The sequence below is a fragment of the Panthera onca genome, chromosome E1 (assembly GCF_046562875.1).
Source record: "Panthera onca isolate mPanOnc1 chromosome E1, mPanOnc1 haplotype 2, whole genome shotgun sequence".
NCBI classification, from domain to species: Eukaryota; Metazoa; Chordata; class Mammalia; order Carnivora; family Felidae; genus Panthera; species Panthera onca.
Window position 1 is genome coordinate 40,083,988 of NC_138352.1, and position 14,857 is coordinate 40,098,844.

Below are 14,857 nucleotides of genomic sequence, written 5' to 3' on the forward strand. Positions count from 1 at the left end.
AGCTATCTTATTGCTTTAGTGTAACTTTGGTAGAAGCTTATGGATAAAGTTAGCAGATACTGCTTTTGTGCTATAAAGCTATTAGTGAAATAATATTTACAGGATTGTTTTATAAGAGCAGCCTAGATTCCTTCCTTCTACTGGCTTTGGGCTCTGTTCTTTTTCTGGCTCCTTAAGGTATAAGGTTAGGTTTGGGATTTTTCTTGCTTCTTGGGGTAGGCCTATACAGCTATAATCTTCCCTGTTAGAACAGCTTTTGCTGCATCCCCAAGATTTTGGTATGCAAAATGAAAACAACTGTGTTTTCATTTTCATTTGTCACCTTGTTTTTGATTTCCTTTTTAATTACTTGGTTAACCCATTCATTGTTTAGGAGCATGTTATTTAGCCTCCATGTATTTATGTTCTTTTCCAGCTTTTTTTCTTGTGATTGATTTCTAGTTTCATACCTTGTGGTCAGAAAAGATGCACATGATTTCAGTTTTTTTTTGAATTTAGGCCTAACGTGATATATTCTGGAGAACACTTGACAAAAATGTGTATTCTGCTGTTTTGGTATATTCTGAATGGAATGTTCTGCATATATCTGTTAAAAAGCATTCAGTCTAAAAAAGAGGTTAGAGTGGGAGAGAGCCAAAGCATAAGAGACTCTTAAAAACTGAGAACAAACTGAGGGTTGATGGGGGGTGGGAGGGAGGGGAGGGGAGGTAATGGGTATTGACGAGGGCATCTTTTGGGATGAGGTCTGGGTGTTGTATGGAAACCAATTTGACAATAAATTTCATATACTAAAAAAAAAAGCATTCGGTCCTATGTGTCATTCAAAGCTCCTGATTGATTTTCTACCTGGATGATATATCCACTGATGTAAGCAGGGTGTTGTTCCTTGCTGTTATTGAACTGCTATCAGTTTCTTCCTTAATGTGTGTTAATAGTTGCTTTATGTATTTAGGTGCTGCCATGTTGGGTGCATAAATATTTACAATTGTAATATCCTCTTGTTGGATAGTTTCCTTTATCATTAGGCAGTGCCCATTTTTGTCTCTTGTCATGATCTTTGTTTTAATGTCTATTTTGTCCATTGTAAGTATGGCTACCCCATCTTTATTTTTGCTTCCATTTGCATGGTAAATGTTTTTGCATCCCTTCATTTTCAGGCTGCACATCTTTAGGTCTGAAGTGAGTCCCTTATGGGCAGCATATAGGTGGCTCTTGCTTTTTTTGTCCTTTCAGTCACCCTGTGTTGTTTTGATTAGAGCATTTAGACAGAGTTGGATGCAGCAGTGCTGTTCTAAGAGGGAAAATTATAGCAATACCTTCCTGAGACTTAACTCAGGAAGCAAGTAAAATCTCTACTTAACCTTACACCTAAAGGAGCTAGGAAAAAAAAAAAAAAAGCACAAAGCTGGTAGAAGGAAGGAAATAGTAAAGATAGAGCAAAAAGAAATAGAGACTTAAAAAAAAAAAAACAACCAAAAAAGAATCGATCCAGGAAACTAGGAGATGGTTGTTTGAAAAGATCAATAAAATCGATAAACCTTCAGTCAGACTCATCAAGAAAAGGAAGAGAAAGGACTCAAATCAGGAATGAAGGAGAAATAACTGACACCACAGAAATAAAAAGCATTAGAAGAGAATAGTATGAAAAATTATATGCCAACAAATTAGACAATCTAGAAGAAATGTATTAGTTCCTAGAAACCTGTAACCTTCCAAAACTGAATGAGGAAGAAATAAAAAATTTAAACAGACCCCTTACTAGCAATGAAATTGAAACAGTAATCAAAAAATTCCCAACAAACAAAAATTCAGAACCAGATGGATTCACAGGTGAATTCTGCCAAATAGTTAATACTTACTCTTCTTAAACTATTCCAAAAAATAGAAGAAAAAGGAAAGTTTCCAAATTCGTTCTATAAGGCCAGCATTACCCTGATACCAAAACCAGAAGAAGACACTACAAAAAAAGAAAACTACAGGCCAGTATCTCTGATGAACATAGATGCAGACATCCTCAACAACCTACTAACAAACTGAATCCAACAATACATTAAAAAATGATTCATCTTGATCAAGCGGGAATTTTTCCAGGGATGCAAGGATAGTTCAGTATTTGTGAATACTGAATACAAATGAATTAACATAATGCATCACATTAACAAGAAAAAGGATAAAAACCATATGATCACCTCAGTAGATACAGAAGAAGCATTTGACAAGATACAATATCCATTCCTGATAAAAAACTCTCAACAAAGTAGGTTTAGAGGGAACATACTTCAACATAAAGGCCGTATATGAAAAACCTGTGGCTAACATCATACTCAGTGGTGAAAAACAAAGCTTTTCCTCTAAGATTAGGAACAAGACAAGGATATCCATTCTCTCCACTTTCCTGGGTACAGCAGTCAGACAAGAAAAAGAAATGAAAGGCATCCAAGTTAGGAAGAAGTAAAACTGAGTGTTTGCAACTGACATGCTATATATAGAAAACACTAAAGACTCCACCAAAAAACTAGTAGAATAAATGGACTCAGTAAAATTGTAGGATATAAAATTAATATATAGAAATCTGTTTTGTTTCTATACACTAATAAGTAAGTGGCAGAAAGTTAAATTAAGACAATATCATTTACAATTGTACCAAACCATAATATACCTAGGCATAAACTTAACCAAGGAGGTGAAATACCTGTACTCTGGAAACTATAAAATGCTGATGAAAGAAATTAAGGACAGCAAAAACATGGGAAGATATTCCATGCTTTTGGATTGGAAGAACCCATATTATTAAAATGTCCATACCACCCAAAGCAATCTACAGATTTAATGTAATCCCAATGTCAGAATACCAACTGCATTTTTCACAGAACTAGAACAAACAATCCTAAAATATGTATGGAACTACCAAAGACCCTGAATAGCCAAAGCAGTCTTGAAAAATAAGAACAAAGTTGGAGGTATATTTCCAAATATACTACACAGCTGTAGTAATTAGATAGTGTGGCACTGGCGCAAAAATAGGCACATAGATCAATGGAACTGATTAGATGGTCCAGGAATAAACCCATGGTTTTGTGTTGGAAAACTGTATAGCTACATGTAAAAGAATGAAATGACCTCTTTCTTATACAAAAATAAACCCAAAATGGATTAAAGACCTAAATATGAGACCTGAAACCATAAAATTCCTGGAAGAAAACATAGGCAGTAATTTCTGTGACCGAAGGAAACCTTTTTCTAGATCTGTCTCCTCAGGTGAGGGAAATAAAAGCAAAATTAAACCATGGGGACTACACCAAAATAAAAGTCTTCTGGACAGCAAAGGAAACCATCAACAAAACAAAAAGGGAACCTACTAAATGCGAGAAGATATTTGCAAATGATATATCCAATAAGGGGTTAATATCCAAAGTATATAAAGAACTTACACAACTCAACAGCAAAAAACACAATCCAATTTAAAAATGGACACAGGACTTAAATAGACATTTCTACAAAGAAAAGATGGCCAACAAACACATGAAAAGATGCTCAACTTCACTAATTAGAGAAATGTGAATTAAAACCACAGTGAGAGGGGCACCCGGGTGGCTCAGTCAAACTTCAGCTCTTGATTTCGGCTCAGGTCGTTATCTCACAGTTTGTGAGATTGAGCTCCACATTGAACTCCATGCTAACAGCATGGAGCCTACTTGGGATTCTCTCTGTCTGTCTCTGTCTCTCTCTCTCTCTCTCTCTCTCTCTGTCTCTCAAAATAATATTAAAAAAATAATAAAACTACAATGAGATATTACTATATACCTTCAGAATGGCTAAAATCAAAAATGTAAGAAATAACAAGTGTTGGTAGGATGTGGAGAAAAAGGAAATCTTGTGCATTGTTGGTGGGGATGCACACTGGTGCAGCCACTGTGGAAAACAGTGTGGAGGCTCCCCAGAAAGTTAATAGAATTACCATATGATCCATTAATTCCCTATTGGGTATTTACCCAAAGAAAACGAAAACAGTAATTCGAAAAGACACATGCACCCCTATGTTTATTGCAGCATTATTTTCAATAGCCATGATATGGAAGCAACCTAAGTGTCCATCTATAGATGAATGGATAAAGAAGATGTGGTATATATACACTATGGAATAATATTCAGCCATAAAAAAGAATGAAATCTTGCAATTTGCAACAATATGGATGGACCTAGAAGGTATAATGCTAAGTAAAATAAATCACTCAGAGAAAGACAAATACCAATGATTTCACTCATATATGGAATTTAAGGAGCCAAACAAATGAACAAACCAAAAAGAAACAAGGAACAGACTCTTTTTTTTTTTTTTTAAGATTTATTTATTTTTGGGAGACTGAGAAAGAGAGCATGAGCAGGGGAGAGGCAGAGAGAGAGGGAGACACAGAATCTGAAGCAGGCTCCAGGCTCTGGGTTGTCAGCACAGAGCCCAACACGGGGCTCGAACCCACAAACCATGAGACCATGACCTGAGCCAAAGTCCGATTCTTAACCAACTGAGCCACTCAGGTGCCCAGAACAGACTCTTAAATATAGAGAATAATGTGACTGCCAGAGGGGTGGTGGGTAGGGGGATGGGCAACATAAAAATATACTTGATGAGCAATGGATTAATGTATAGAATTGTTGAATCATTATATTGTACACCTAAAACTAATACAACACTGTATGTTAATTACACTTGAATTAAAAGAATAATAATAGCCTAGATTCAGTGTAGACAGTTTTTCAGTTACCTGTACTCTTTTTTGCCAAATTGATCATAATATCAAGGGAATTCTATTATGAACAGCTTCTCTGGTAGCATGGAACTCTTTCTTGCTTTTTATTGATCTCAAAATTTTAATTTTAATTTAATAAATTTAATAAACTCTTAGAATGGATATCTTGGAATTTTTTCAGAATCTCTTTCCTTCCTTAATCATAATAAACCTTAAACCTAAGTTTGATCCCAGATTGACTAAAGTGATTAATGTGTGTCTTGTACCATTTTCTAATACATATTGTTGTTTAAGTGGTTCAGAGTAGCCAGAGTGTAGGATTTATTGTTTTACAAATTAGCGTAGTCAACATTTTCAGCTCTGTTTAAACAGACTGTGCGCACAGATAAACAAAAAGGAAAGGTCAACATCCAAGCAAATCTTTAATTAATATTCATTAGTATGACTCTTTGGTTTTAGGGCAGGTGCTATGATTTTCACCCAGAGGAGCTGTAGCTTCCTAAGGATTAGGCCTTGTAACAGTAGGGTGTTTTGCCTGTAGGCAAATATATTTAACCTTCTCTAGATGTCATCATTTGACTTTTAAGTTCATCCATCTCATCCGTCTCCTAGTCTGTTCTTTAAGTTTGGGTAATAAATAGGGATTTTGTTTTTAACTTGCCTCTGTAACCATATTTATATGCCATTTAAATTACCTGTCTCCTGATAACTTAAAAAAATTTTTTTTAATGTTTTTATTTATTTTTGAAGGAGAGAGACCGCATGAGCAGGGGAGGAGCAGAGAGAGAAGGAGACACAGAATCCGAAGCAGTCTCCAGCTCTGAGCTGTCAGCACAGAACCTGATGCGGGGCTCTAACTCATGAACTCATGAACTGTGAGATCATGACCTGAGCCAAAGTCGGACGCTTAACCGACTGAGCCACCCAGGGGCCCCTCTCCTGATAACTTTTGACCCTTGGATGGGGAAAGTGAAACAAATAAAGAAATAAAAACAACCCTTCCTAGAACACAAGAACCAATATTTAAACCATAAAAAGGAACACAATCTCTTACATAAGGTCTTTATCTGATTGATAGTCTTTAATTTGTTACCTTCACAATTCCTTATGTGGTTGCTTTTTAGGTAATTTTTTTTTGTCCATTTGTGCTTGTATTGTTTTTTTTAAAGGAAACACAAATGCATAAAAATCCCTTTTGAAATAAATAGGGATGATATAGGGCGCCTGGGTGGCTTAGTTGGTTTAGCGTCTGACTTTGGCTCAGGTCATGATCTCACAGTTCTTGAGTTTGAGCCCTGCATCGGGCTCTGTGCTGACAGCTCAGGGCCTGGAGCCTGCTTCAAGTCCCATTTCTCCCTCTCTCTGCCCCTCCCTCGCTCACACTTCACCTGTCTCTCTCTCTTTCAAAAATAAATAAACATTAAAAACATTTTTTTAAATAGGGATGATATATTGCTGCAAATGGCATATCCATAATAGTACTGACATTACCTAGCTCTCTTCTGCATCACGCAGTTAAGAAGTGATATGCCTCTGACATGAAATACAGCTACACTGTAAAACCTTATCCTGCCTCTTCTAGAGATCTAAAAATGGTTACTAAACTAAATCTTTTAAAATCACTTGGGAAAGGGAAAAGTGCTTTTGAGTTGGGTATTGCTTATTAAACTTGGCTTCTCAGGGCTGTGGGAGAGATGTGAGATGGTAAATAGTAGTCTAATTTAGAAAAATCTCACCTTAAAAAATATTGCTTTGATGACAGTTAAGCAGTTATTTCCCAGGAGTTCATGATGGGAAACATTTTCATGTTTATTTTCTTGTGTTTGTCATTTAGAATGCATAATGATTTACCATTTTCTTGTAGAAACCATAGGAGTATTTACTTCTTTTCATCTAATGCACTTTACCTTCTCATGGAAGGAATTTTTGTGCGTTGTTACCTATTCTGCCTTCTATTTAGAGGTACTGATAATATGACAGAACACTTCTTAAATGGCACATGTCATAAGATGATAGAATTTCATGTTCAGAAATATATTTTATAGAGATTTCATATATTTCTTGGCAGGTGTATATGAAATCGCTTCCCTTTTTGACTTCCTTATTAATTTTTGGCTATTTTTGCCTCTCTTCCCCCAGTCTAGATACTTTTTATCTTGGTTTCCTTGACACTTTTTGCTCCTAAGTCATCTTTCTTAGATTGGTTTTCTGTATTTTATGTTTGCCATTCTGTGTTCATTCTTTTCTCGGATTATTAATCTTGATGGTGTTGCAAGACTCATTCTGAACCTTCTCTGTTTGTGCTTCTCTTTATTCCTTTAGGAAACTGATCTAAACATAGGTACCGCTGATCTATTACAAGGCTTTACGGTTTACACCATGTTTTCATTTCATCCTCCCTAAAATAGATCCTTGTGTTTTGATGACATTGTTATCATTTTATTGATGAGGAAAGTTTGTCTCAGAGAAGTTGTCACTTGCCCAAGATCACACAGCTGGTAATTATTGGAGCCAATACTTGATCTTCGTCTTCTTAATCTAGACCATCTGCTCTTTACACCACACCCCGTGGTACTCTCTTACAGTCTCTTCTCCTAAGCTATCTGTTAGACTTCTTGACTTATTTTTCTTACTTGAAACTTAACAATGGAACCACATTTATATTTCCCATCATCCCTTCAGATTTCTCTGTAATTATGAGGAGCATCACTAGTTTTTTGCTTCTTAGTTTTTGTTTATTCTCCAAATTTGATTATTCATTCTTCTTTCTTGTATGTTCAAGAAAATATTGTTAAAGGAATTTTTACAGTGTTTTTTTTTTTCCTTTGTATTATGTAAATCTTAGAAAACATGCAAGGTAGGGTGGTATAGCAAACTCATGTCTCCTTGTCCCTTAGCCTCCACAGTTACCACTATATTGCCAATCTTGTTTCATGCATTACCCCCACAATTTTTTATTTTTTGAGGGAGCTGGAGTATTTTAAGTCAAATTCCAGACCTCCTATCATTTCACCCATAAGTACATTACTGGTAGCTCTAATAGATAAGGATTTTTTTTTAATGACAATAAATTATCAAGCCTCACAAAGTACAATTAATATTGAATAAGCAGTCTGAACTACTTTCAGACTTTCTTAATTGTAATTCTCTATTGTCTTTTAAAATTTATATAGGATTGACTTTATTGTTCCCTTAAATGTTTGGAAGAATTCACAGTGAAACCATCTCAGCCTAGAATTTTCTTCCTGGGATTTTCCCCACTTTTTAAATAGATAAATCATTTATAGTAATCTTAAAAAAATTTTTTTTTAATGTTTATTTTGAGAGAGAGAGCATGCAATTGGGGAGGGGTAGAGAGGGAGACACAGAATCCAAAACAGTTTCCAGGCTCTGAGCCATCAACACAGAGCCTGATGCGGGTTCGAACTCATGAACCATGAGATCATGACCTGAGCTGAAGTTGGGCACTTTATCGACTGAGCCACCCGGGCACCCCTCATTTATAGTAATTTTAATGCTGTGCTAACCTTTAGTGTGTAGCTCAACACATTTTTACATTTGTATACAATCATAACCACCACCCTGATCAGATATTTCCAGCATCTTAGAAGATTTCTCATGCCCCTTTGCCATTAATACCCACTCTCCAGAGATAACCATTGTTTTAACTTATATCACGACAGTTTTGCTTCTTTTTTTTTTTAGGTTTATTTACTTTGAGAGCGAGAGACAGAACAGGGCAGAGAGAGCATCCCAAGCAGGCTCTGTGGTGTCAGCGTGGAGTCTGACACAGGACTCGAACTCATGAACCATGAGATCATGACATGAGCCGAAATCAAGAGTCGGATGCTTAACTGACTGAGCCACCCTGGAGCCCTTGCTTATTCTTGAACATGATATAAGTCAGTTGTATGTATATTGGGGCTCTTATGGATAACGCTGCTATGAACATTCTTATGTATGTCTTGATAGACTTATGTACTTACTTCTCCTGTATATACACCTAGGAATGGAATTGCTGGGTCATAGAAGATGACCCAGTGGCTATACAAGATACTGCCAGTTTTCCTGAGTGATCAGGAAATACACTCCTTCTAGCAGTGTATAAGAGTTCTGGGTGATCCACATCCTCAGAAGCACTTGGGATTGTCAGTTATTTTAATTTTTGCCATTCTGGCAGATGTGTGGCAAGGCCTTGTTTTAGTTTTCATTTGCATTTTCCTGTTGAGTAGAGATGGCTTAAGTCCCTCTTCATGTTTATAGACATGATCCGCTTTTGGTAGAGGACCCTCTACTTTAGGTAGTAGATCCTCTTTTGTGACATGCCTGATCTTATTTTTTAATGAGTTCTCTTTGTAGGAATTCTTTATGTAATGATTGAATGACTTGTAGGAATCTTTTATGTGATTTGAATACACGTCTTTTGTCAGATATATGTATTGCAAACATCTTTCTGTAGTCTGTGAGACAAAGACTCGTTTTTTGTAAATGGTGTTGTTTGAAGAAAAGATGCTCTCAATTTTAATGAAGTCCAGGTCATCACTTTTTTTTTTCCTTTTTATACTTAATGTTTTCTGTAGAAACATTTGTCCACTTCAAGGCCATCAAGGTCCTCTCCTCGGTTTTGTGCTTCACATTTATGTTTGCTATGTCTCTTTAATTTTTATTTTGTGAGATAATAGGAGTCAAGGCTCATTTTTTCCTCACACAGCTATCCAGTTGACCCAACATCACCTAGTCTCGGCGCTCGCCACTTTTTATTTTCGTGCGTGGTGACTGTAGCAGTTTAGATTACTCTTCGCTGATCCCCATGCTCATTCTCCCATCTTCGGTCCATTTTCCATACAGCTGTTAGTGTTTCTATAATATTTTTAGTTCTTTGTTCAACAAATCAAAGTGATTCTGTATTGCCTATCACAAAAAATTAACTTCCCAGGCTAGTTTCCAAAGTTTTATCTCCCTCATTTTCTCTTTCCCAAAATCTTAATCCCAATCTCTTGTCCTGCCAGTACAATTTTTTCACCACCTCTGTTGTCAGATTGCTCATTTCTGTGCTTTTGCACTAACCATTCCTTCCTTTTGGGAAGGTCTCTCTCTAGTAGTTCCCCATAACTGTTCTGTTCTTCAAAAGCTAGTCATAACATCATTCTCAGAAGCTTTTAGAATCAGCTGCACCTGGTTTTGTCTCTCTATCCTGTCAGTATGCAGGCACTCCTACGGTACTCGGTTTTACCTGTTACACAGTAAGTGTGCTTTTCAGTCATTTTGTAAATGCTGCTTTTTGTTGTTGTTTGAGTGTAAGTTATTTGTGGGCAGGAAATATATTTTCCTTTTTTAAACATACTGCCCTGGAGGGCGCCTGGGTGACTCAGTCGGTTGAGTGTCTGACTCTTGATTTCGGCCCACATCATAATCGTATAGTTCATGGGTTCAATCCCCACATTGAGCTCTGTGCGCTGGCAGCACCGAGCCTGCTTGGAACTCTCAGTCTGCCTCTTTCTCTGCCCCTACCCTGCTCGTGCTCTCTCTTTCAAATAAGCAAACTTAAAAAAAAATGGGAAAACCCTGGTGTTCTTATTATGGTGCTACATCTTAGAGTAGGTGCTCAATTAAAATTGACTGATGAGGTTCTGTAGTATACATTTAGTTTCATTTTAGCAGCTATATTTTTTTTTTTCAATTTTTTTAATGTTTTATTTATTTATTTATTTATTTATTTATTTATTTATTTATTTTAATATATGAAATTTATTGTCAAATTGGTTTCCATACAACACCCAGTGCTCATCCCAAAAGGTGCCCTCCTCAATACCCATCGCCCACCCTCCCCTCCCTCCCACCCCCCATCAACCCTCAGTTTGTTCTCAATTTTTAACAGTCTCTTATGCTTTGGCTCTCTCCCACTCTAACCTCTTTTTTTTTTTTTTCCTTCCCCTCCCCCATGGGTTTCTGTTACGTTTCTCAGGATCCACATAAGAGTGAAACCATATGGTATCTGTCTTTCTCTGTATGGCTTATTTCACTTAGCATCACACTCTCCAGTTCCATCCACGTTGCTACAAAAGGCCATATTTCATTCTTTCTCATTGCCACGTAGTATTCCATGGTGTATATAAACCACAATTTCTTTATCCATTCATCAGTTGATGGACATTTAGGCTCTTTCCATAATTTGGCTATTGTTGAGAGTGCTGCTATAAACATTGGGGTACAAGTGCCCCTATGCATCAGGACTCCTGTATCCCTTGGGTAAATTCCTAGCAGTGCTATTGCTGGGTCATAGGGTAGGTCTATTTTTAATTTTCTGAGGAACCTCCACACTGCTTTCCAGAGCAGCTGCACCAATTTGCATTCCCACCAACAGTGCAAGAGGGTTCCCGCTTCTCCACATCCTCTCCAGCATCTATAGTCTCCTGATTTGTTCATTTTGGCCACTCTGACTGGCGTGAGGTAATATCTGAGTGTGGTTTTGATTTGTATTTCCCTGATAAAGAGCGACGTTGATAGCAGCTATATTTCGATAAAAAGTGAGAATTGCTGTCATCTTTTCATGTGTATTAACGAATTATTATAAAGTAAGAGGTTTTTTCCCCCCTCTTGTGTTTTATAGATTTGACGTTCATTCGTTGCCTTGTTATTATGTCCCAGGTGAAACTGACTTTTCTCTTTCCTCCTCTTTGTGTGTGTGACTGCAGCACTGATGCGGGTGACAGCCCTGTTGGCACCACCACTGCCACCAACCTGGAACAGCCTCAGGTTATCCCCTCTCAAGGTGACCTTCTAGGAGACCTTTTAAACCTTGACCTTGGTCCCCCCGTCAATGTGCCACAGGTGTCCTCCATGCAGATGGGAGCAGTGGATCTCTTGGGAGGAGGTCTAGATAGTCTGGTGAGTATCTTTATTCTGTCTTTCTTTTGGTTATTTTTAATTCTTGATGTGCTAAAAAGCTTTAGGACTATTCAGCTTTTTAGAACTAGACCTTTCCTTGATGAGCAGAGCAACGTCCTTTGATAAAGGACAGAATTATTTGTCTTCAGAGAATTAATTGATACTAATTAATTAGTATGGGGCACATTTACAAATGCACAGGATGGTTTTGTTGCCCTGCCTCTAAATAGAACTTGTGATGTTTAGCTAACCTGTTGTTCAGCAATCTTAATATTTAGTATCCTTTCCAGAGCTTATTACTGTTCCTGCTTCTTAACTCTGGATAGCCCCTATAATTCCTTTTTCCCTGAACAGCATATAAATGATCTCAGAGAGATTATCTTATCTTGAGTCTTTCAAACCTTTGGCTTTTTTATATTTTATTGGCTTATGCCCTAATTCTGAAAGGCTTTGAGGCAGCCATTTGAGCCATTTGTGTAAAAAACGTACCTTGATTACAGTTGGGAAGTACTGCTTGATTGGTTCTTTTTATCCACCCTGCCCTTCCTCCCACCCATACTTCCAATTTAATTAGCTTCCAGGATTCTAATAATAAAAGGCTCCAACGTCCAGAGTATCTGTGACTATGTGCTACCAGTGGGAACTAAAATTAGTTTTTCTTGCTGTACAAGATAAATGAGAAATATTAAGGATAACCTTCCGTCTGTGTAGCAAAGACTAGAAAAATAACAGGTCACATCACATGGCTCCCTGGAAACTAGGTTTTTAACTGAGGTAGAATTAGAGGGACTCTTTTAGCCAGACATTTGCACGTTTGTATGTAAAGACACCCAAACAAACTTATTTCCCAACATGAGAAATTGGAAGACATGCCATAGATAAGAAAATATATGTTCTCAGAGATTGCATAATGCATTATGTCTGGGATTTATGCCAGCCAGTACAGGTGCATTTAATTTTTGGCTGGCAGAGGATCTGAGAAAATTATTGTTTATTTATTGTTTTTCCTTATTGTTTTTCTTGGCAAAGTAAGCATTTGCTTTTCATAATTCATATTTTTAATGAGTAGAGTTGACTGATTATGTAAAAATAGCTTTCTCGTGTGATCATTCTGCATGGCTGTATAGCCTCCGTGTAGATTCAGAAGAGTCTATGGAGTCTCAGGAGACTGAACAGTGAATACTGAAATAATAATGGAGACTTCCAGGAATCCCACATAAACATTGAAATAGCTCTTCCTGTTCTGTTGACAAATCACCCGCAAGTTATGTGTTATGTCCTTCTTAAGTGTATGCTTTACAGCCCTACTTATTAATTTACCTGATGGGTGACAACATAATGGACTCATTGAACCTAAGAATGACAAATTAAGCTTAAAGGATGGAGGGGAGAAAGAGGCCCTATATTTTAATGTTGTCTGGCTCTGGCTCAGGATTTTCTGTTCTTCTTGACCCACTTTAGTGGAGAAAGAAACAGACATGTTATTTCGGTGTGGCTTATATTAGCAGTTGCTGGCCCTTAATGCCAGTGAGTTTGCTCCTTATATTTTGCTTAGCTATCCACAAGTGTTACTTCAAATAGAAAAAATGTTGCATTTTTTAGGTTGTAGTAGCTGAAGTCACACATGGGCCTTTTTTTTTTTTTTCTTGGTAAAGGATGTTCTTTTGGGGGTGGGGAGTATGTTTCTCCATTTGGATTTGTAAATCCATAACCTTTGCTATGTAGGCCCAGTCATGTTCCTGTGTAACTCTATTATTTTACCTCTTGCTGACTTCAGTATTCAAAATGGTATATACTTGGTGTTATAGCCCTAGAAAGTCATGTGGTTTTCAACTTATTCTGTAATATAAATTTATCTCAGAAATTAAGGGGTAAAAGTTTTGCTTTGTCTGTATGGAGTTAAATATGTATTCACTTAGAGAATTAATATCCTTTTAAGAGACTATCACAAAGAAGGCCTAAACCCAGCTGTGTGGAAGATGAATTTCCAAGACAGCCTATGCCATGATATTTTTTAAATGCTTTATTGTTCTTGTGTAAATTATCTAATTTAAAGGGAAAATAGTCCTCAGAGTTTTTACTTAATCTGTATAGACAGTGCTGTTTCTTGAATGAATCTTTTCCTTATGGTAATGCTTCTCAAACTATAATGTAAATCCGTATAAATCTTATAAATTTCCTAGACATCTTGTATAAGGTAGATTCCGATTTAGTTGGTCTGGGTTAAGACCTAGAAGTCTGCATTTGTAACACGCTCCCTGGTCCATGAGTCAGATTTTGAATAGTGAAGCCATAGAATTTCTGTAACCACTTTGAACCACTTCAGTTTGGTGCTTGAACCACAGCTGTTGGTAAACCCAGATGCCTTTTGCTCTTGACCTTATTAGTAAACACACTCCTGGAAAGAGGGCTTCTCGAGAACTCTGCCCCAAATTGAGGGAGAGAAACTCTTGAAATTAACTTCTTAAAGGACCTTCTTTTACTGTCTTGGACGAATAATGTTGCTAGGAGTGGTAGAATTTGACCCAGTGTAAAATTAGGCCTAGGTTAGAGTTATGTGTTCACCTGGCAAGCAGCTCTTGTTACCTTAGTTAGCAAGGCCTCTACAGTGTTTCTGCCGCTTTTATCATTGCTGACTAATAGAACCCTACCCGTAGGGGTCAGTGCTGTGCTGCTTATGAAGCATGACAGTTACTAACCTTTCATTTAGCTTTGGGGTTCTCAACTCCACCTGCATTAGTCCCACATTGGTACCATATTAAAAAAATACTATCAGTCTTTGGGCTCAATCCTAGAGTAATTAAGGAGAATTTCTGGGAGATAGGACCTAGACATTGGTAATTTTGGAAAGATGCCCAAGTTATTTTAATTTTGTATCCAAGGTTCAGAACATTGAACCAAAGGAAGTTACAAATGGAGTTAGGTAGAGATGTTAAAATTGATCTCTAAGCCAAGACATTGGTTTTGATAGAAGATTTATATTCTGGTGGGCCTCTTCAGTACCTCCTACAAAAACAGACCTCTCTGACTTTACCTCTGTTCCTTCCCCCCATGACATTTTTCTGTTGTGATTTGCAATTAGGTGGTCAAGCCTACCAGAAATTGGCCAGGAGTTGAATTTGATCAATTTAGATTTAGTTATTCAGTCCCAGCATTCTTTTTACTTTTACTCACTTTGCATAATTGGAGCTGGAAATTGTTTTTGTATTTTGGATTGTCTC

At 37.1% G+C, this 14,857-nt stretch overlaps 1 protein-coding gene across 1 annotated transcript in view; it reads left to right on the forward strand.

Annotated features, from left to right (window-relative positions):
* The window catches only part of AP2B1 (adaptor related protein complex 2 subunit beta 1), a 130,343-nt gene that overhangs the window by 58,850 nt on the left and 56,636 nt on the right, over nucleotides 1-14,857 (forward strand). The window contains exon 14 of the mRNA XM_078437458.2: nucleotides 11,444-11,636. Coding sequence (XP_078293584.1) covers nucleotides 11,444-11,636 — 193 coding nt within the window. The remainder of the gene's footprint in view (nucleotides 1-11,443; nucleotides 11,637-14,857) is intronic.